This window comes from Leptopilina boulardi, unplaced genomic scaffold, assembly GCF_019393585.1.
Source record: "Leptopilina boulardi isolate dan_hultmark-lab unplaced genomic scaffold, ZJU_Lbou_2.1 LbouV2_332, whole genome shotgun sequence".
Taxonomy (NCBI): Eukaryota; Metazoa; Arthropoda; class Insecta; order Hymenoptera; family Figitidae; genus Leptopilina; species Leptopilina boulardi.
This window is the reverse complement of record NW_026137899.1, coordinates 2,427,576-2,450,914: the sequence shown is the minus strand read 5'-3', so window position 1 is coordinate 2,450,914 and position 23,339 is coordinate 2,427,576. Positions and strand designations below refer to the sequence as shown.

The 23,339-nt window shown below is 31.1% G+C and overlaps 1 protein-coding gene across 10 annotated transcripts in view; it reads left to right on the top strand.

Moving 5' to 3' along the window:
• Positions 1 to 23,339, top strand: part of LOC127285389 (uncharacterized) — a 117,744-nt gene that overhangs the window by 56,471 nt on the left and 37,934 nt on the right. For 8 of the 10 annotated variants that reach the window (XM_051311374.1, XM_051311376.1, XM_051311375.1 and 5 more), the window contains 2 exons: positions 15,787 to 15,914; positions 22,439 to 22,564. In XM_051311374.1, coding sequence (XP_051167331.1) covers positions 15,787 to 15,914; positions 22,439 to 22,564 — 254 coding nt within the window. Of the gene's footprint in view, positions 1 to 3,846; positions 3,871 to 15,786; positions 15,915 to 22,438; positions 22,565 to 23,339 lie in introns of all 10 variants that reach the window. The other 2 variants (XM_051311377.1, XM_051311378.1) reach the window with 1 other exon arrangement.

Sequence of the window (23,339 nt, the reverse complement as noted above, 5' to 3'; positions counted from 1 at the left end):
AGCCCTAAATTTTGACACCTAGAAGACCTTCCTAAGAGTATTCCTTCAATGTGTGGACAAACTAATATAGCGTTAAATTTGAATTTTTGCAAATATTTCGCGAAATGATGCTGGCATTAAATTCCACAATAGACCATTCAAAAGCCTTAAAAAGGCCTAAATTTTGACCTATAGTAGACCTTCCTAGGAGTATTCCTTCGTTTTTTGGACAAACTGTTGTAATGTAAAACATGAATTTTTGCAAATAATTCGTGAAATAATGCCGGCATTAAATTCGGCAATAGAGCATTGAGGAACCCTTAAAAAAGCCCTAAATTTTGATCCATAGTAGACCTTTCTACGAGTGTTCCTTCATGATGTGGACAAACTGAGATAACGTAAAAGTTGAATTTTTGCAAATATTTCGCGAAATGATGCTGGCATTAAATTCGGCAATAAAGCATTGAAGAGCCTTAAAAAAGCCCTAAATTTTGACTTATAGTAGACCTTCCTACGAGTGCTCCTTCATTGTGTGGTCAAGCCACCTTAATGTTAAGCTAGTTTGTCCACAAGTTTTTTAAAGAAAATGCCGAGCATTAAATTCGTCATTAGGGCATTAAATTAGCCTTAAATTAGCCCTTAATTTTCAAATAGGTTTTATCCAGATTGGACAATGTGGACAAGCCAGGTTAACGGACCTCAATTCGTTCGATATCTGTGAAGTAGTTTTCTAAGCTTTAATTCTTTCTAATTCGTCTACACGAATCCAATAATTGCGTTAGTCAATTCGTTTGAATTCGTGAGTTTGATCAGTTAAGTTCACTAAACGCCGCAAAGGGAGGGCGAACATCACTCTTTCTATTAGTTGAGGTGCCACTAGTTTTCTACATAAAAATTGAACTAAAATTTTTATCTCCCCAATAGGAAATAAACCATTTCACTGAGTAAAATGAGCTTTTCTTTACAAAAATTGGTTAAAAATTGCAATTTTTGTCCGATTTAAAAGAAAAAACTAAATGTTAAAAAAATTCTTATTGACTTATTGAATGTCAATGTGATATCAAATGGGGATATTCCTGTGACATTTATATGGTATAATGTCCGCTTCACGGGGATATTCCACGGTAATATTCCTGTGATATTCCCTCAGTATTATAGGAATGTCACGCGAATATCACAGATATATCACCGTAGAATGTCCCCGTGAAGCGGACATTATATCACCTGAATATCACAGGAATATTCCCACTTGATATCACCGTGACATTTAACCAATATTCCGTGCTACTTGGGAGTGGAAATACGTGAAGTGACGGGTTCTAATACGTAACGTGGAAAAAAGTAGATGAGCGTACTTCTTTACTGACATCGTGTACTATGTTTTGTTAGTAATAGACTATTATTAATAGATTTTTAATATTCTAATTAATTTGATTAACATGGGCTGTATTTCATTAATTAAATAATTGAAAGAACATGATTTCCAGTTGTTTTTATTATTATTATTAGTTTCGTTATTTTTATTATTATCTATAAATTAATAATTTTTAATTGAAAAAGTAGAACATTTTTCTCAAATTTATTTTTACAAATCTCATTAGTTTAACGAAAAATTAGAATGAATCAATAGTTTCAAAATACAATAAAATTTATTACTTTTACCTACATGTTGAATATTAATTGGCTTTTAATAAATTTCAAATAACTTTTTATATAAAATTAATTACTCATATTTCACTTTTAACTTTTATTTATTCCTTTAAACATCACTATTTTTACTAAACACAGGTATTTTTACATTCTGCTAACTTGTCTCTCTCATTACATATAACTATTAATGATCACTCACGCATTTTTTAATTTTTATTCACTAATTAAAAACCTCACGTATTTAAACTGTCCGAATTACTTATTCCCCATTCCTTCAAATAAGTGAATTCTCTCTCTAACTTTGAATCTCTGAAAAAGTCACTGGTCTCAAATCAGTCGCTAAATTCTAGCTATTTGAATCAGTAACATTTCACTGATTTTCAGTCAAAGTAATTGATTTTCCAGTAAAATGTCACTAACTGTCACTGAAAACCACTGATTCAAATAGCTAGAATTTAGCGACTGACTTGAGACCAGTGACTTTTTCACTGATTCATATTTAGAGAGCTCGTTTTCCGTATTTCAACCTCACTACTTCTAATACGGAATCACGCCACTGCTTACAATTCTTTTTTTACAGGGGAGTTATGTTGCAATTCTCCTGAATTCGACAAAGTTGTATTAAACTTCCAAACTCTCTATATGTACTAATTCAATGAACAAACTTTAGAGCATTAATTTTTTTCAATTCTCGTCAGTACAAATTCAATAGACAAGTTGGTCATTTTGTTTGATTTCTCAACCTGTGAAAACCAGGTGAAAACTCATTGGTACAAATTGAATTGAATATACAAAGATCTTCACTGAATCTTGCTTAGCGACAAATACGAATTGGACCTTGACAAAAAAGTTAATTCATTTCAATTCATCTTAATTAGTTTTTTTTACTGGAAATAGTGTTCCTTACGAGCGCGAGGTAAAACATACTAAAAATCGGTTACTACACGTGGCATAGTTAAATTGACTGAAACTCTTCTCTCCGTGCATACATCACAATAACTATTACTACTAGTTTATTGCAGATTTACATGTAAGCTTTGTAAGATTACAATGTAAACTTACTGTAAGCTTAAGGTAAACTTAAAATGTCCGCTATACATTGATCTTACACAGTAAGGCTACAGTAACCTTATATGACCCCACAGCACCGAAACTTTCCTGAAAATTTAGTAAATATTTACTTGTAATATTTGAAATATTTAATTGCAAAGTTTAGTGAAATATGTGTAAAAATTTAAATGTCCCGATTAAATAAATGTTCAGGAAAGTTTCCCCCACAGTAAGCAAACACAGTAAAGCTAAGGAAAGCTTACACAGTAAGGTCGTGGTAAGTTTACATGGTAAGGTTGTGGTAAGCTTACACGGTAAGGTTGTCGTAAGCTTCCCGTAAGGTTACTGTAAGGTTGCTGTAAGGTATACTGTAAACATAGAGTAATATGAAAATATATTAAAAATAATTATATTATAATATATATTCTTTTATTAATTTTTTTTTAAATTATATATTTGGTAAAGTACTTCATGAACCCCAGTAGGGTTTGTTAAATAAAATTTACTGCGCATAAGTATTAATAAAATTTCTTTACTAATAACATTCTATGTTTACAGTAACCTTACAGCAACCTTACAGTAACCTTACGGGAAGCTTACATCAACCTTACCATGTAAACTTACCACGACCTTACTGTGTAAGCTTACCTTAGCTTTACTGTGTAAGCTTACTGTAATGGCGGAAGTATTAATATGACCTCAAGTTTACTGTAGGCTTACACGGTAACCTTACAAACCCTACAAATATTTTTAGTTACCTCGCAGCAAGAAGTCGTGCTATGTGGGTGAAATTTTGAAATATTTCAATGAAAAGTCCTTGAAATATTGCTGCAAACAGGAAAATGGCCATAGTAACTGAGATTGACCACTGCGCACCATTTAAGTTGAAAATTTCCAGAATATTTCAGTGAAATATTTTCTCAAGTTGACCATCAATATTTCCTCATAAACGTACATTTTCCTGTTTGCAGCAATATTTGAAGGATTTTGCACTTAAATATTCCAAAATTTCCGTGAAATGTTTTAAAAATTTTTTAGTAATATTATGTGCTGTGTGGGGCGCTATACATTTTTTTCAGTGGGACATTTAAATCTTTACATAACTTTCAATAAACATTGCAATTTAATATTCCAAATATTGCAAGTAAATATTTACTAAATTTTCAGGAAAGTTTCGGTGCTGTGGGGGAGGTAAGTCCACTGCAAGCTTACATGGTAAGGTCACTGTAAACATACATAATAAATTCGTTGTAAGTTTAAAAGGTAAGCTTACAGTAAGGTTGCCATGTAAGTTTACTGTAAGGTTACAGTAAACTTACTATATTATAAACATACCCAAGTAGCACGTAATATTGTAGTAATTTTACAGCAATATTACCTGGTAACATTTCTGTAATATTACAGTGATATTAAAATGTCCGCCTCATGGTGATATTACCGGATAATGTTTTTGTAATATTACATGGTAATATTTAGGCATTATTACTGTGATATTACACTAACATAACAGTAATATTACCGGGTAATGTTACTGTAATATTACAGTAATATTACGTGCTAGTTGGGTACATACAGTCGAGTACTCGAAAATTCCGAGTGCTTGAATGAATTCGATCACTTGAGTAAATTCGAGAACTCGAAATTTTGGAGTACTCGCATACAGTGGAGCACTCGAAAATATTCGAGTACTCGAATAAATCCGAGCATATTAAACGTTCAATTTTTATTGTTTTGCAAAAATTACTAAATTAATCAACAGATAAATGAATGACTACATCTGCTGCCCAAAATAAAAACTTAGTAAGTCGCATTTTCTGTAAGAGCGACTATCGCTCAGCTGGCGAACGCATGAATCCCCACTTTGACTCACTCCTATTGGCTACACACACAAATAACAACCGCGCGTTTAGTTTCGTCCGTGTGCCTGTTTTTTGTTATTCTTTCAAACGGAGAGATTACGATTATTTTTACCGACAGCAGGTAAATTTTAAGGCGCGAATTTAAATTTCCATAACTATTAAATACATTCCCACATAGACTTTTACAGACTTTTTTAGTAACAATTAATAAGAAAACATCAAAAATCATTTATCTATTTAACCCACATTTTATTAATTAATTGATAATTTAATGTGATTTCATTTTTACAATATTTTTTCATATATAAGTATGTATTGAATTATAACAATTAATTTAATGCATAAAAATAGTTATTCATCAGGACTTATTTTTCTGTATAAATCTGTATTTAAAGCGATGAAATGAAATTCCTGAGTTACTTAATAATTAATTGAAGTAGTGAAATATGAAACATGAAATATAAAAATAAGTATACTCGAGTAGTCGAAATATTGGGGTACTCGAAAATTTTTGAGTTTTTTATACAGCTCGGCTCGACTCGAACTCGAATTAATAATGCTTGACTCGGCTCGACTCAAAAAAACGAAAATCTCGAAAAATCTCGATCGAGTTTCGAGCTTTTTGCACACCACTAATGTTTACAGTAAGCTTACCATCTAAGCTTGCAGTTGGCTTACCTTGTAAGAGTACTGTAGCCTTACTGTTTACCCAGGCGGACATTTTAAATTTACTTTAATCTCACTGTAAGTTCACATTGTAATATTATAAAACTTACATGTAAGTTTGCTGTAAACTTGTAGTAAGTTATTGTGCTGTGTGGGACACTAAATTCCAAAATAAGCAAAATATACAAAAATGATGAGTCACGATATACTTTTATGTTTTTGAGGTCGCTGATTACGAATCTGAAGCCAGATTTTTAAAATACAAAATGTTGGATCCAATATGTCGGACGAATTTTTTTGAAGTTCATTGAATTCGCTGAAAATTCGCAAAATTTAAAATAGCGATTCTAAATTCGTTTTGAGAGAAAAACACTTTCTTTTAAGTCTAGTGTTTTATTCGATCTAAGAATACGATTTTCTTTTTTTTGACAACCGAGCTGTCATATTCGCTCGTCTTAATGATGTGAATATATCGTCAAAACGATCGTTTTCTCCGATCAACCAAGCATCTCGTTTTAAATATAACAATATATTTTGCAGGTTGTTTTTCAGTTGCACGGCAATATTTATATATATATATATATTATATTTTATATATATTTATATTTATTTATATTTATGGGACGTTCCATGTCAACCGGATCAGTGCTCTGTACATAATTGTATGGGATCAATTGAAACGTTTAAGGTCTTAAAATGTTCATCTCAAAGTACTTTAACATTTACAATATGGCCTTTTTAAAAATCCAAAATGGCGGCCGAATTATGACACATTATATGGCTGAAAAGTAGAAAATGTATAATTAAAACATTATTTAAGAAGCAAAAAATGTTGGAATTGGCATTAAATTGATCACCAAAAGTGCTAGGGGTTTACAGAATCAAAAAATACTGACACTTTTCAAAATTTTCAAAAATACAAAATTGTAGATCCAAAATGGAGGAATAGTTTTAAAAATATGACTCAATTTAATCGAAACTTAGGACTCGTGGGTTTTTAAGGTCGCTGATTACAAATCTGAACTCAGTTTTCAAAAATACAAAATGGCGGTTTGACATGGGAATTGACACGGGGTTTTACATGGGAAAATTTTTCAAAAAAGTGATAAATTAAATAAAAAAACTTGTAATGAATTTGTCTTATTTTTAATTGACCTGATTATTTTATAAAAATTCAGATGTGGGATTGATAAAAAAAGTGATGGAGTGTAAATCTATTGTGTTTATGAAGTGTGATTAGGGAAAAGTAGTGTATTTACAAATAAAAAAATAAAATTTTTATTTATGCAAAAATTACGGTGCGGACAAGATGGCGGGTCATGACATTGCCGCCTAAGCGTTAATACAAATGGCTGCCGAAAATGATCATCAAAAAAATATGGACAACAACGACAGGATAGAAAATATTATGCCTCTTTATAATAGAGGACGAGATCTCTGGAGGACAACTGCCGATAGGCGCGACCAGATCAAATGACACAACTGTTGGCAGCAATGACGGCGTTAATGCAACAGAATGCCGTACTTCAACAACAGATGGTTAATCAAGCTCAGCCAACAGGGATGCAATATAATATTCTGCCCGATTTATTACACAACATTTTTAATTTTGATGGACTTTCTGGAGCGGCAACAGATAAGGCCTGGTTACAATAACTTGAATCTACGGCAACATTACATCACTGGACAGAGGCTTTCGCATTCAAAACGGCTAGGAGTCATCTCTCAAATGCAGCTAAAAATTGGTATCTCGCAAACCTGAATACATTGACTGACTGGCGACGTTTTAGGCGAGCGTTCATCAATAATTTTTTAGTGGAAAAAACAACGACGGAGAAATGGGAAGATATGAAAAGAAGACGTCAAAAACAGGATAGAAAATACTAGGGAGTATTTTTTTGACAAAATAAGGTTATATAAGGCTTTAAATTTGAGTTTAAGTCAAACTGTTACGCAGGTAGCTATTGGTCTATGGTCGCGTGCTACGAGTAATGCTTTCAGCTCTCAAAATTTTCTTGATGAAAACGATCTTCTATTGGCTATAATTCGACAGGAAAATTTGGATAATGCCATAAGTCAGCGCATGGGTAAAATACCAGAAGCACATTCATCCCTACTGAAAATCCCTGTACAAGATCTTGTACAATTTCCTGTACAGGATCAGCAACTGAACTTGTACAAGTTCTGACCAGTTCCTGTACAGGAAAATGCATACGAATTTGGAACAAGTTCGTGTGTGAGATCTTGTACAAGATCTGGTGCAAGATCTTATACAAGAAAGATACTTGTACAAGAAAATGTACATGATCTTGTACAATTTAATGTATAAGTACTTGTACATGAACACGTTCATGTTCTTGCACATGTATAGTTGTAAAAATTTTTTTTTTTAATAAAATTTGAGATTTTGATAATTTTTAACCACTAAGATTCGTATCTCATGCATGCTAAAAACTATTGCGCAGCTGTAAAGGTTAAAGTAAACTATTGCGCAGCCTTTGAAGTTTTTAATTTTTAGTAAAGAAAAACATGAATTAACATGTTGCAAGAACATGGACGTGTTCATGTATACAAGTACTTATACATGAAATTGTACAAGATCATGTACATTTTCTTGTACAAGATCTTGCACCAGATCTCACACATGAACTTGTTCCAAATTCGTATGCATTTTCCTGTACAGGAACTGGTCAGAACTTGTACAAGTTCAGTTGCTGATCCTGTACAGGAAATTATACAAGATCTTATACAGGGATTTTCAGTAGGGATCGACAAAGTTTCAAAATAAATCTTACTCAGAGGGAAATCATACCACACATCCAGGGAAAGCAACACAATAACCTAGTTCATCGTTGATTGACAACGCCAGTTTTTCTCGGAGCAGCAAATCATCAAGTTGTTCAGATCGTGAGAGTTATCGATGTCACGTAAAAGGCCACTTTGCTAAAGAATGTCCAGTGAAACGTGAGGTAGTATGTTACAATTGTAATGAAATTGGCGATATTTCGACAAAATTTGAAAAACCAAAAAAAAGTAAAAATGCGTCAGTGAGATTTTTAGAAGGTAATAATCGAAATAATGCTTCAAAATATTGTAAACAAATAAAAATTGGTAATGTTTCTAATATTAATGCCATGATAGATACCGGCAGTTCTGACTGCACTGTTAAAAGTTCTGTGGTTCTTGAGCATGGGTTTGAATTTTTCAAGTTACCAAGTGTACTGGTGGGTTTCGGTAAAATTGGGAATGAAGTCAGATCGAGTGAGATTATTCGTGAAAATATTGCAGTCGATGATTGTCCGGCGGAAAGTGTCATATTTCGAGTTGTTCCCGATGATGTGCAACCGTGCGACGTCATAATCGGTATAAATTTTACGGAACTTAAAAACGTAACTTATTATAAAATTGATGATCAACTAATTTTTCAAGAAAGCGAAAAAATGATTTTTTCAAGAAACCCTATCGTGGAAAATGATTCTGAAAATAAAAAACCGGTAAATATTGAAACTGTTAAATTACCCCCTGCGCAAATTCGTTTTATTATCCGGTGAAAATGAATTTAAATTGCCTATTCTGAATATGAGTAAAACCGAAGTTACTATAAAGAATAATCAAAAACTTGACAATTTAATCTTATCGATTGACGAAAATGTCCCTGAAATGAGTGTTCGTGTAGAGCCAATTACCGAAAGTGATATTAATGTTAACGGCGAGGAAAGAAAAAATTCACTTCTGAAGCTACTTAATCAATATAGAATGTGTTTCGCGAAAAATGATTTTGAACTCGGGTAGGAAAGTAGGAAGTAGGAAGTGAACCTCTTTTGCGGAACTCTATAAAGCGAGTTCAGAGCAGCGAACGATCATGAAAGAGATAGTCGGAAATTGGAAAATAGCAGGGTTTGTTACGGAAACGTCAGCACCTTACGCGAGTACAGAGAGGAGACGGTATGTGGAGATTATTTGTTGATTATAGGAGACTTAATAAAAATACGGTTAACCTTTATGGGACTGACGAGGTACCCGGGTACCATTTGCATTTTCAAATTGATTTTTTTTATAATTTTTAAAATCGTATCGACCTAACGTTTTTTGACATCTCAAATTTAACCATAAAAAGTTTTTTAATATTATTTATAATGTACCTTTTATATTTATTTATTCAGAAATAATAAATAAAGTTTCTTCACCCTTAAAAGGCCGACAAGGTACCGGGTACCTCTATACATTTCATGCAGATAAATATAGAAATTTCTATTAAAAAATTATGATAAATAACATTAAACAATTTTTATTAATTTTTATAGTAATGCACATAATTTTTTTTGAATATATGTGACGCTCCACGAGAAAAGGGAACTAATGCGACAAAAAATTAATTTCCAGTTTTATATGCGAATCGATAGTATTTGAGTTGCTCTTTCATATAGAAATGTCAAAAATAATAGTTTTCTAATTACTTTTTTTGTAATAAAGCTTTAAACATGACCATGTCAATCGCGTTCCAGCGCGGACTACGAAAACCATCCCTACCACCACTACTACTAGTATACTTGTTGTATCCGTAAGACGTAGGAACGATGTAGTAGTAAGGTAGTGGGGCTGATATTTGCTGGCACGTCTCAGCCAATCAAAACGTTCGACTTTAAACGCCTTTCCTGTATAATTCTGTTTTGTCGCATAAGGTCCCTTTTCTCGTGGAACGTCACATATGTAATTTAGCTACTATAGTTATATAATGAAATTCATAAGAATCAGTCAGTTTTTAACTTAAAGATTACCATAAAAATAAAGTTTGAATAGAATTAATTTGTATTAAGGGGTAACACCACTCTAGCGGTAAGAAAAATAGCCTAACTTTGACGATTTATATTTGCAGGAGGATAAAAGGAATAGGATTTTTCTTCAGATAGGATTATTTAACACATATTCAAGTATAAAAAATAAATTTAATATTATTATTTTAATATAAAATGGCGGCGATAGAGTCCGGCTCAAAAATCTTGAATTTTTAAAACACCTACACGGGAGGACGATTTTCTAGGAAGGTGTAAGACCTAGAACAAAAATCCAAGAATTTTCTGAATCTCTACCCTATTGACTATGGAACTACGTAGGGTTTTTTTTTAAATCAAAATTTGTACAAATGGTAGCACTTTGAAAAAAAAATCGATTTTTTGCCAAAAAACAAGCAGTAAATTGTTTATAAAAAAAAAAGTTTACATTAAATCAAAAAACGGCTACGTAGTTCCATAAAGAAGGTTATTGTGTAGTTACTGTTAAAATTTCAGATCAATCCATGCAACGGTGTTCGAGTAATCCGTCCTCCCAGTTTGAAAAAAGTGGTTTCTAGAAAAACGCGTTTAAAGTAGAACTAACACACAATGGGCCAGCAAATCTTTACAATGTTTTAAAATTCATAATTTTCGGAGTACAACAAATTTAAAGCTTTTCATGACGAATTCTATAGTTTTTGGGGTCACTGATTACAAATCTGTAGTCAGATTTTGAAATTTTTTTTTTTTTTTGAAAATATGGATTTTTTCAAAGGCGTTGTTCAGTGCCTATATGATGCATTAGTGACACTCAAAGGGTTAATAAATTTTTTTTCGTCATAGGATCACCTGCCTATTGTTTCTACAATGCTAAAGTACATTTTAACAAAAAAAAAATAAATCGTTTTTTTGAAAATTCTAGAGTGGTGTTACCCCTTAAAAATGTATTTTAAGATTAATGAAATTGTGAATATATACAAAATACTTAATACGTAATGGACAGTTTTTTAATAATCAACTAATAATGATAATTTTTTATTAGCAAAAAGAAAATCTTATTTTAAGATGAGTCTTAAAATCAGCGCTAGTAGTTATAATGGAAATTGCATTGCGGAAATTCAGCTAAGCTGCCTTAAAAATGTTGCCTTTCAAAATAAGACCTCTTTTCTGCTTTAAAATAAGACTTCTTTTTACAGTGTATTTATATTATGTGATTACTACTTTCAATGAAACGTCCAGTACACTTAAAGTTAATTAAACAGCTCATTTTGATATAAAATCTTCAATAAAATAAAAATAGGTACCCCGGTACCTCCTCAGTCTCATAAAGGTTAAGATGAATTTTCCATTACCCAATATCGATGACTGGTTAGAAGAACTACACGGTTCCACAATTTTCGCGACCTTCAACTTAGGAAATGGTTACTTGCAAATGCCCTTAACTGAAGAGGCTAAAGAGAAGACAGCATCCATTACGCCAGATGAAACTGGCCAATTTGAGCGTGCCATGTTTGGTCTGATGAACGCGCCTTACTATTTTGCAAAACTTATTAAAAAAATTTTCAGTCCATGCGGAAATAAGCTAGCGTTGATCTTTTCTGATGATTTTTTTATTATATGCTAAATCTTGGGATGAATTTCTAGAAAAATTGGAACAAGTTTTACAATTATTGAAAGACGCGGATTTAACCCTGAATTTTAAAAAAATGTAGATTTGGCCTTGAAAATGTAAATTATTCAGCGTTTATAATAGGTAAAGACGGGATTAGTCCAGGCGAGAGAAAAATCACCGCGATTGTTGATTATCCGACACCAAAAGATAGCCACGCAGCACGAAGATTTCACGGTATGTCGAGTTGAATGGGAAAATCATAATATTAGAAAAACAGAATAAAGATCGTACAAAAAATGAGAAAAGCGAAATCCAAGATTATGTATTGTAATGAAAAATAATGATTTTTGGAGTCGATCGCACTGTAGCAAGAATTTCTCAATATTATTATTTTCCGAAATTACGTAATTACGTTTGTAGGCATATTTCAAAATGTATTGAGTGAATTTTCGCAAAAAATAAGGTTGGAAGGCTAGAAGGTGAACTGCACCATATTCCACTTGGAAACCGTCCATTCGAAATTGTCCACGTTGACTATCTTGGTCCTTTTGTGTCTTTGAATAATAAAAACAAATATATACTAGCAAATATATACCAGACTTGGTGTTAAAATAACACGGAACAAATTTTACCCTAAATCTGGGTTAAATCTTATGGGTTTTAGCATTGGAGAAAATTACCCGCAACAAAAATAACACCAGCTTTTTTCTGTGTAATCTAACAAAATTTGTTCAATTGTTTGCAACTCGCGATGTGAAAGCATGTACAAGGATAAGAAAACTCGATATATTTCTTGACCAGTTTGGCGCACCAGTGCGTTTTGTCACTGATAGGGAAAAGGCGTTTACATCGGAAAAATTTAGAGAATTTTGTAATGAAAATTGTGTAAAACACACGCTTAACTCAAGCAGGCATCCGCAAGCCAACGGCCAAGTTGAGCGTCTGAACCAAACAATAATTCCAGCGTTGCAGTCGAATTTGCAAAATGATGAAGGACGTTCATGGGATAAAGGGTTAAAAAATTAGAGCAACATATTAATTCGTCGATTTCAAAAGCCACAGGTAAAACGCCTTACGAGATGCTTTATGGTTACTTACCGAGATTTAGAGAAGAATTATAGCGAGAATTAATTGTGTCGTCTGAATCTTATTGTATTCCCGAGCAAATTCGTTATGAAGCTATACAAAAAATTGAAATTGAGCAAAAAGCATCTAAAGAGCGTTACGATAAATCTTGTATAAAAAATGTAAAATATCAGGTAGGAGATATTGTATTTATGAAAAGTTTACCTATTTCCACAGGCGAATCAACGAAATTGCAAACGCGCTATAAAGGTCCTCTTTTTATGACTGAAATTTTACCTTCGGACACTTATAGAGAGCAAGATTTAGGAAAAAAAGATTCATCAAAACTTGATACTACGGCTCATGTGAGTCAACTTAAAATTTGGCGCGAATTAAATGAGGAGATAGAATCGGATATTGATACCGACGAATAAGAATCCTCTGAACCTGAAGAATCCGAAATTATAACAAAAACGAAACTAGCAAAATCTGATGTAACAGAAAATGCACCACAAAATATTGACCCTAATTCATTGAGAAGAAGTAAGCGAATTCAAAATCAATCAAAAAAATAATGAATGTTTGAGAGAGCGAAAATAAATGTTATAAATATTTTTAATTTCTTTACAATTATAGTATTTTCCTTTTTCAAAAATATATTGAAAAGTCAAAAAAAAATGTTTTTCTCTTAAGGAGATTTTAGTGTTTGTTATGGTATTATCAAATTTTATACGACGTTATAATGTGACTTGAAGGACCAAGTCAATGTCGGAGGGCCGATTATTATATTATTAATTTAGTAAATGTTATTTAAATATTCGCGACTTAGAGTGAATGTGAGTGGAGTGGGGATATGCCTCGAGAGTGTGTCTGATATTGGGACGAGAGAGTCAGTCGGTTTTTATACTTTTAATACTTGCAAGCCTTTTAAAAAATAATCATTAAAGTAGGAAATAATGGGGGTTGGCGCGCGCAGGGTCAAGGCCCCCCTAGTATATACATATATTAATTAATTAAATTAATCTTTCAAATGTAAATTTTTAATATTAAATTAGTTTTATTCATTTTCTTCCCTTAAAATTCATAAATTGAGTTTTTAAAATATAAGATTTGGTTTTATCCATACAAATATAAAAATATTATTTTTTTGCTATGACTTCTTTTTTGAATTATTTTACAAATTTTTTATTGGAAAATTCCACGAGTTTTTTTTATGATTTCCAGACCATGAGTAACAACAATTGCCATGATATATCAAATGCCGATAAGAAGTATAAAATAAAACTTCATAAAAAAATCAATCCTAAGCAAATTCGTTTAAATAAAAATTTAATCTAATAAAAATTTAGTTACATATGCAAATTAAGTTAAATGAAAATTGATTTTAAAGAAAATTTAATTAACTACAAATCTTCATTGGAAATTTATTTAAAAATAAAATGAACTCACGTAGAATCCGACGATTTGAAAAATTTTATATCGCTTCACTTTTTCTATTTCTAAATTTTTAAATTCTTAATGTACATTAAAAACTGTGTCTATTATTTTGGTAAACTCAAAGTATATATATTTAAGAATAAGTTCATTAAAAAAAATTTTTTTAAAAAAATTTGAGATTTTAATAATTTAGAATCACTAAAAAATTATTGCACAGCTGTAAAGTCCTAAGAAAACTACTGCGCAGCCTTTAGAGTTTTTAATATTATAAAACGAAGACATAAATGAACCTGTACAAGAATATGTACAAGAACATGTACATTTTCTTGAATGGAAATATTAAATATATTTTTTTGTACAAAATCTTGTACAAGTTCCCGTACAACAACTTGTTTCAAATTCTGGTGCCGCTGCGATAAAATATAAAAGGCTGCGACAAACAGAGCACAATGTGCAACAAGATAAAACGGCAATATCTGGAGAATAATTGGTACACTGTAATAAAAAAAACCAGTTCTCCAACTCACCAGTCTTCCGGAATTCTTTTTCAGGAAGAGGGCGATAATAAACTTTCTTTTTGTTTGTTTTCAAATCAAATTTTGTCAAACTGTTTAGCGATACCACTACTTATGTGCATTCCGTCTGGAACACTTTTTTTTGCATATTTTGATCATATTAATTGCCATAATAAAAAAAATCAGGTGAAGCACGACTCCCCACTCTCCCCTACTTTTTAAATTTATATCAAATGGCCTTTCTTAAGGCCACAAAATTATTACAATTCGAAAATTATAACAATCAACTTTCTTCAAGGCTACCTTATCATTAACCTTCTAAAATTATAACATTCAGCCTTCTTAAAGGCCACAAAATAATTATATTGGATACGCCATTTTAAATTTTGAAAATCTGACTTCAGATTCGTAATCATCGACCTCAAAAACATTAAAATACATCGTGACTCATCATTTTTAAACAGTTTTCTAAAAGGAAGTAATAAATAAATTTTTTCTAATTTGAAATTTAATGTCTTTTAGGTGATCAATATCATGAAAATTTGACCCCTTATCATTTTTTTACCTGTATGAAGTTCTACTCGTTTCCACATTAAGTTTTTATTGAAGTGTTAAATAGCAGAAATAAGCATAAATATGAAAGATTGTACAATGCCTAAAACATGCTACCTTTTTGCACAGGGGTAACTACCCTCTAATTATATAAAGGAAATTTTAATGCGACATAAATTATTTTCTCTCTTGCAAAAATGAACAGAATAAAAAACTAGTAAAGTGCAACTTTCACCAATATCTAAGCAATTTTACCTCTTCGCGGGGTTGAACTATATCGTGTAATATCTGTGTGGTAAAAAAATATATTGCGCTGTCGTTAATACTGTGAAATTGAACTGAGCATTGAGTTCAGTTTCGCAAGTGATTAGAAATTATTGATTTAATTTAATTTTATCATTTTTGTCTAATAATTAAAAATTCAGTCGAAGTAATTTTCTGTTGCCCAAATTTTAAAAACAAGGACCTACATAATTTTTGGTTATAATACAAAACAGCTCGCAGTAAACTTCTAAACAGTAGGACATTTGAACCTAAGTTTTCACCAAAACTTTGCATGGCTGAATTTTTAGTTTATTTTCTTTAAAAGTAATACATAATGCAATTCTTGATTCTTTGTTGGCATTCAGGTGAGGATTCAAGAATAAAATTTAGTCTAACACCACAGCCCGGAGAAAGCGGTTTTACACAATGGTTGGATGCTATGAAAATGGTGGCCGGATTACCGGGTGGAATCCCATCAGAGTTTCGAAGGAGGGTGAGTGTTATTTAACCATCATGTTGTCAGTTTAATATAAAATCCGTTGTGATATCTATGTGAGGATTCAAATTATAAAATAATTATTATATTCCTGATAATTCTAGATGCTGTTTTTTAAAGAGTAATATATTAAAGGATAGAGTAGAGTAAAATAAACAATTTTGTATGCTGGGTTGGTGGAAATTTTCGATTGCGATTATATTACTATACGATTTTACATAGATTCCTACATACATGACGAAATCCATGTAGGTTCTTATGTAGGTTCCTACATAAGATCCTATACATATGTTCTCATATGGATTCCTTTGTAGGATCTCAAGTAAGAATTTACCATACATCCAAATATATACCATACATATATATACATACATATATAGGATGTCATGTTAGGATTTCACTGTTTTAGTTATCCACATAAGATACCAAATAGGAAATTATATTTGAAATTATATAGGAAATACTATGGAAAATTTCAATATAAGATATAAATCATCATAATTCCGCACTCTTACGCCGCTAGATTGTGATAATTTTTTTTCTCACAGTTGATTTTGAATCCTCAACACGATCATGTAAAAGCTTATATTTACGGCGTGGGCGGTTATAATATTGGGGAATCTTAAAAACTTGCTTACTTTGAATTTGTTTCTAGGGAGGAGGGTTGTCCGAATATTTGTTTAAAATCTTTGTCTTGTTTAATTTAACCTCTTACAATCCACCCAAACGGTCTTACCTTCATTTCAAGAAAAGTCTAGATGGCATGTTATTACCTGATCCAGATCCTTTTGGTAATTTGCCAATCGATTTTATCTTAGGTGCTGATAAGTATGGAGATTGTTTATTAAACGGTATCAAGCAAAAAATAATGGGTTTATTAACTGCTCAATCCACAATTTTTGGATGGATTCTGTCGGGTCCCGTTTCAGAACAATGTTGCGTTAATGCTCAGCTTTGGCATCACAACGTTACCACTCAAGTTTTACAGGATGATACGTCTTTCTTTTAAAACAGATCCTCCTATAAGGATCGGTGATTCCTTAGTCAAGACTATTCTTAATAAAGTATGGCAGCGTTTATGTAAATTGGAATTAAAGAAACTATATATATTGATTTCATGACAGAGTATGCTCAATTGGGTCATATAAGGCGCCTTTCTGAGAATGAATTTGAATTAATGTCCCAAGTAGTTTATTTGACTCATCACCCAATTATAAGAGAAAGTAGCTCGACTACCAAATTGAGAGTGGTTTTTAATGCTTCTATCACGGTGCGCCAGAAGGTGGTTTAAATAAAAATGAATTGGCACTTAAAAACTCTTTTTGATTATAATTTTTAGATGAATAACAAACATTTCTCAATAATTTTTAAAATCAGTTTACGTGCCCGATTTAAATAAAATTGAGTTTTTATATAAAAACAGTGTTTTGTGCGGAATCAGAATTTATTTAATCTAATAAATACTGTAATAAATGATAAAATAATTACTTACTTTCAATTTTACATATAAATAATTATATTGCTGTAGTGTTTGTGTCCAATTTTAAAAAATTAAATTATAATTTTAAAAGAACGATTTTAAGAGGGACAAAATATATTTAAGAGAGTCGAATGGTCTCTGAAATTTTTTGGCAAGAAGAGACCTTTAATTACACAGGCACACAAAAAATAAAAAGCTGTTTGGCCGAGACACTACACTAGTCTATTTCCATGTATTTTTTCACGCTGAATCCGAATCCGAAGTCAGAATTATCAGATTGGCTTTTATTTTTGAGATAAACTCAAAAAACTGCTCAGAAAGAAAAATAAAATCAAAAAGTTTAAAAATTTTTGAATGTCACTGCGATAGTGTAATTCCATGTATTTTTTGTCGCTGAATTCGAATCCAAAATCAGAATTGTTAGATTCGCTCAAATTTTTGAGATAATTGCAAAAAAACGCAAGTAAGAAAAAACTCAAAATACTCAAAATCAGTTTTTTGGAATTATCTTCAAAATTTGAGCCAATCTGTCAATTCTGACTTAGAATTCGGATTCAGCGTGAAAAAATACATGAAAATGCACTATCGTAGTGTTTCGACAAAAAAAATTATCTGTGCCCCTAATTCAGAATTTTTATCAGTTTTTGGCAATTTTAGCTCAAAGAAATTTTTTTTTGTCGAAACACTACGATAGTGCATTTTCATGTATTTTTTCACGCTGAATCCGAATTCGAAGTCAGAATTGACAGATTGGCTCAAATTTTGAAGATAATTCCAAAAAACTGATTTTGAGTATTTTGAGTTTTTTGTTACTTGCGTTTTTTTGCAATTATCTCAAAAATTTGATCGAATCTAACAATTCTGACTTTGGATTCGGATTCAGCGTGAAAAAATACAGGGAAATAGACTAGTGTAGTGTCTCGGCCAAACAGCTTTTTATTTTTTGTGTGCCTGTGTTATCGCTCTATAAAAACGGCACTAAACGTGAAAATGATAAACATTGATTTGAAAATACTTTCTTCTCGAAAGACGGACACTTTTTACAAAAGCAGCTAGAGATCCTTATCTTATATAAATTTCCTAAATCCTAAAGATCATACGAATCCATACAAAAACACGATTGCAAAACGAAAAGTAATATAATGACAGGTACATTACCTCCTGCCGCCGTCGGATGGCAGCAGCATGCAGGGCGCACAAAGTCGCAGCTGTTATTAGATTACTTTTCTACTTTTTGTTTTGCAACCATGTTTTTCTATGGATTCGTACAGTCTTTTGGATTTAGGAAATTTATAAGATGAGGATTTTGGCTGATTTTGTTAAAAGTGTTCGTGTTTCGAGAAAAAAGTATTTTAAAATCAATACTATTTCACGTTCAGAGCGATAATTAAAGCTCTCTTCTTGTTAAAGAATTTCAGATACTGTTCGACACTCTTAATGCATAAATATAAAAACGAAACAAGAAAATAACTTCATTGTTAATAAATTTATATGAACCCAAATCTAAAACATCTATTATCTATACGCATATAAGTAATTTACATACAGGGTGTTCCAAAAGTATGGAAACTTGCAAATATCTCGAAAAGTACGAATTTTTGTAAAAAATGTTAAAGATAAAAGTTATTCCAAACAAAAAGATGTACATCTTTGAAACAAAAAAATTGGGCCCGGAGCCCAATGTTGGGCCCTACAATGAAAAAAGTGGTTTTCTTAAATGAGACCACTAATTTTCAGTATCAAATTCGTAATCCCAATGAAATTCTGCGTTCAGACATGTGGTGTAAGTGCCTAAAATATTGGGCCCAATCCAAGATATTAGGTCCAAAATTTATCAACAGATAAATAAATTTTAAAAAATTGTATTTTGGAGGGATTTTGAGATCACAGGATTAGAAATTGAGCATGGAACCCAATGTAAGATTATGCAGCCCAATGTGAGGGCCCAATATTTTTGGAATTTGTACAAGTCTAAGCCCAGAATTTCATAACGATTACGAAATGGAAGAAAACTAATTTTTTTACTGTAAGCCTCAGTTTGGGCTGCGGAATTTTACATTGGGCTCTGTGCCCAATTTGAAAAGTGGCTTTGAATTTTTAATCCTGTGACCCTAAAAACTCCAAAAGATGCGATTTTATAAATTTAAAATTTATTTATCTGTTGATAAATTTTGGACCCAATATCTTGGATTGGGCCCAATATTTTGGGCACTTATACCACATGTCTGAACGCAGAATTTCATGGGGAATACGAATTTGATACTGAAAATTAGTGGTCTCATTTAAGAAAACCACTTTTTTCATTGTAGGGCCCAACATTGGGCTCCGGGCCCAATTTTTTTGTTTCAAAGATGTACATCTTTTTGTTTGGAATAACTTTTGTCTTTAACATTTTTTACAAAAATTCGTACTTTTCGAGATATTTGCAAGTTTCCATACTTTTGGAACACCCTGTATATTATATACAGTGGACTCCGCTTATAACGAACTTCAAGGAACCTTTGAAATTTGTTCGTTATAGCCGAAGTTCGTTATAAACGAAGTTGAATTTAAGATTAGAAAATACGTGGTAATACATATAAGTATATAATTAAAATTTTCATAATATTGTTTTATGTATTTAATCATTAGTTGGTTAAGATACTAAGATACATATTATCAATTAATTTATCAAAATAGTTATTATTATAACAATTTAGTTATTCAGGAACTTGTTTGCCTATTGAGATAATGAAGAATCGAAGATTGTCTTTTATTTTTATTATAGTTTTTCAAATGATAATCGTTGACAATATTTTTTACTTTTACATAATGTTCAAAAAAATGATCCTCTATGTCATTTGTTTCGAAAAATGTAGACAATGTTTGCAAAGCGGACAGCGCTTGAATACTTGAAACATGTTGAACACAAGATTCTCCTTCGTTTTCGTCTTCTTCATCAGAAACGTCGTCCGATGTGGTCTTCTTGACAAATAATAATATTTCCTGATCAGAAGGGAGCTCACTCACAATCAATTCATTATCAACAGATTCGTAGTCATCTATATTGTCAGTGTCGATATTTATGTTATTGTTATGAATCCAATCAAGCAATGAACAATCGTCATTAGAGTTTTCATTATTAAACTTTTTGCACACTGAAGCATTCGAGTTCCCTTTTTCTAATTCTTTTAAAATATCAATTTTATCACTTACAGATAAAATAGTTCTTTTTCTTGAAATCTCCATTTGGCAATAGACAATGTTAGTACGAGGGAAAATTGAAACAGACTGCCCAATAAAGTAAATAAATTTGATATGTTCGTTATAACCGACTTTATTTGGCAACAATGTTTACAATTTTTGCTCGTTATAACCGAATTGCTCGCTATATCCATCTCGCTATAAACGATGCTTCTTACGTTTAATTAACATTGAAACCAACCAAGTATCAAAAATTTGTTCGTTATAACCGACCTCTCGTTATATCCGGACTCGTTATAATCGAATTCTACTGTATATACAAAAAAATTATATTTTCTGTAAATATATTTCTTCATTCATCTCCATTCGTGAACTAATGATTAAAATAAAGCAATTCCACTATTATCCCAAGTAAAAATATCAAGACACCTTGAATAATACATATTCTTTATAAAGTTAGGTTTGGGGCCGTCCATTATTTACGTGAGCACAAGTTAGGGGGAGGGGTTTATCAAAATCTCACTAAATCTCATCTAAGGGGAGGGGGTGTCAATCAAAATCTCACGTCAACTTTCTAATTTGTTTTTTTTTACGAAAGTCAAATGCACAACCTGTACTATGTTCAGATCTTAATGAATCGTAGCAGAAGGGATGAGTATGCTCACATGGGACTGCACCCTAAAAGCTTAGTAAAAATTATAATTTTTATATTGCACAAGGGCTGCAAGTCAGTTTTCAATGAGAGACTGCAGTAAAGACTGAAAATAAGTATTTTTTGTGTAATATGAGCCAAAGAAAAAAAAGCGTAGGGTATTACTATTTTTCTATTGTTTTGATGTAAAATGTTCTTTAATATTATATATAGAAATAATCTATTAAAGTAAATATTTTATTATAAAGAAGTACATAATTGTAATTAATATATCTTCTTTATATTAGTTTAATGTACAGTTAGTAGTATATTAAAAAACAAACGACTTAGAAATAAAAATGTTATTAGAATAAAAAACACTTGATTTAAATTAATAAATAAATAATTAGCTAATTAATGAAAAAAAAAACATTTTTTTCGCAGAAAAATATATCATTCATCATTATTTTCTCTTGGATGTTAATTTTTTTAATATCATAAAGTAAAAAGCATGAAAAATAAAAAATATATCAAGATTTTATTGTTATAAGGTAAATCTCACGTTAGAAGGGGGTTAGCAAAAATCTCACGCCAGGGAGTTTTTAAAGAAAATTTTCTTAATTAATGGACGCCCCCTAATGTTTTTCAAAGAAAACGGAAAATTCAATTTTTTAGGTTAAAAAATTGATTTTTTCAAAAACGTCTCGATAAAAGATTTAAAATTTTTTTGTACAATATTCAGAAAAGTGTCCAGATTCAAGGTATAAAAGAAATTTTACAGTGAAAGAACTTTTGTGTTGAACTGTGTTAAGGACCACCGTGATTACAGTAATATTAAAATGTCTGCCTCGCATGATAATATTACTGTAATATAACACGTTCATTTTAAATACATAAAAATTCAAAGTTTTTTTTATGATAAAACAGAAAAGGATAATAATTAATCAGTCAAATACTTTTAAGTGGTTTTTGAAATTTTTTTATAATATTACAGTAACATTACCGGGTAATATTAGGTACTGTAATATTACGTGCTACTTGCACGTATATTACGTATATTACTTACTAATTTGCACTTCAATTTACATTAAAAATTATACTTATCTATAAGAAAATTGTATTTATTTCTTTTTGTGAAAAGGGTTTCTTTCGTTAAAAAAACATGTCACTTTACATTGTCTAATTGAAAGGATTGTTAATGGAACCATTGTTGCTCATTAATTTCAGTTGTGGATTACACTGGCAGAGAGACATTTAGAACAGCGGGAAGTGGATTGGAAACAAGCAGAAAAAGTATGTTTCAACGAGTGGAGCAACCCAGATGATGAAGAACTTGGCACTCAAATTGTCAAGGTAATTGAGAAAAATCAATTAATTTGTGAAATGCATGATTATTCCATAAGAATCATTAGTTAGAATTTTTTGAATTATCATTTGACAGAATTTCTTTTTGAACAAATTACTTTACAGAATTTTTAGATGCCGAATTTTTATTTGGCAGAATTCTTATTTTTCAAAATTTCCCTTTCTCAGGTGAAAAAGTTCCCGGTAGTAACTACCTGGAACTTTTTCACCTGGGTAATCAAACATTTTATTAAGCAGAATTCTAATTTTAATTACTATTTGCAATCTCTGAGAAATAAAAATTTGGCTTTTTAAGAAATCTATCTATTTCTAATATTTAAAATACGCTCATATTTAATTTATCGTCATTAATTTTTTTTTCATTGTTTTAACTCAAAAAAAGTTTTAGCTGGTATAGGGTCAGTTGGGGTAAATGGGGACAAAATCGCTATTTTTCACAAATTACGTAAGTTTCTTCCTTTAAAAGGTAATATTTGCGGATTTATATTTTTTTAAGTTGTTATTTACGTTCCCAGGATTAATTTTATGCAGCAGAAAAAAAATTTAGATAAGCTTTAAACGCATGAAACTGACTGTCCCCATTTACCCCAAAATTTAGAAAATTTCATAAAATTCGGAGTAAATGGGGACAGCATAGTTTCTAAGAAAGTTTTAAGAAAAAAGTTTCCATAAGTATATTACTGTATTAAGGGATGAAAAAACTTGAAAAAATTTGTAGTAGATATATAATAGTTAAACCAGTTGAAATTTTTTTATTTCAGTT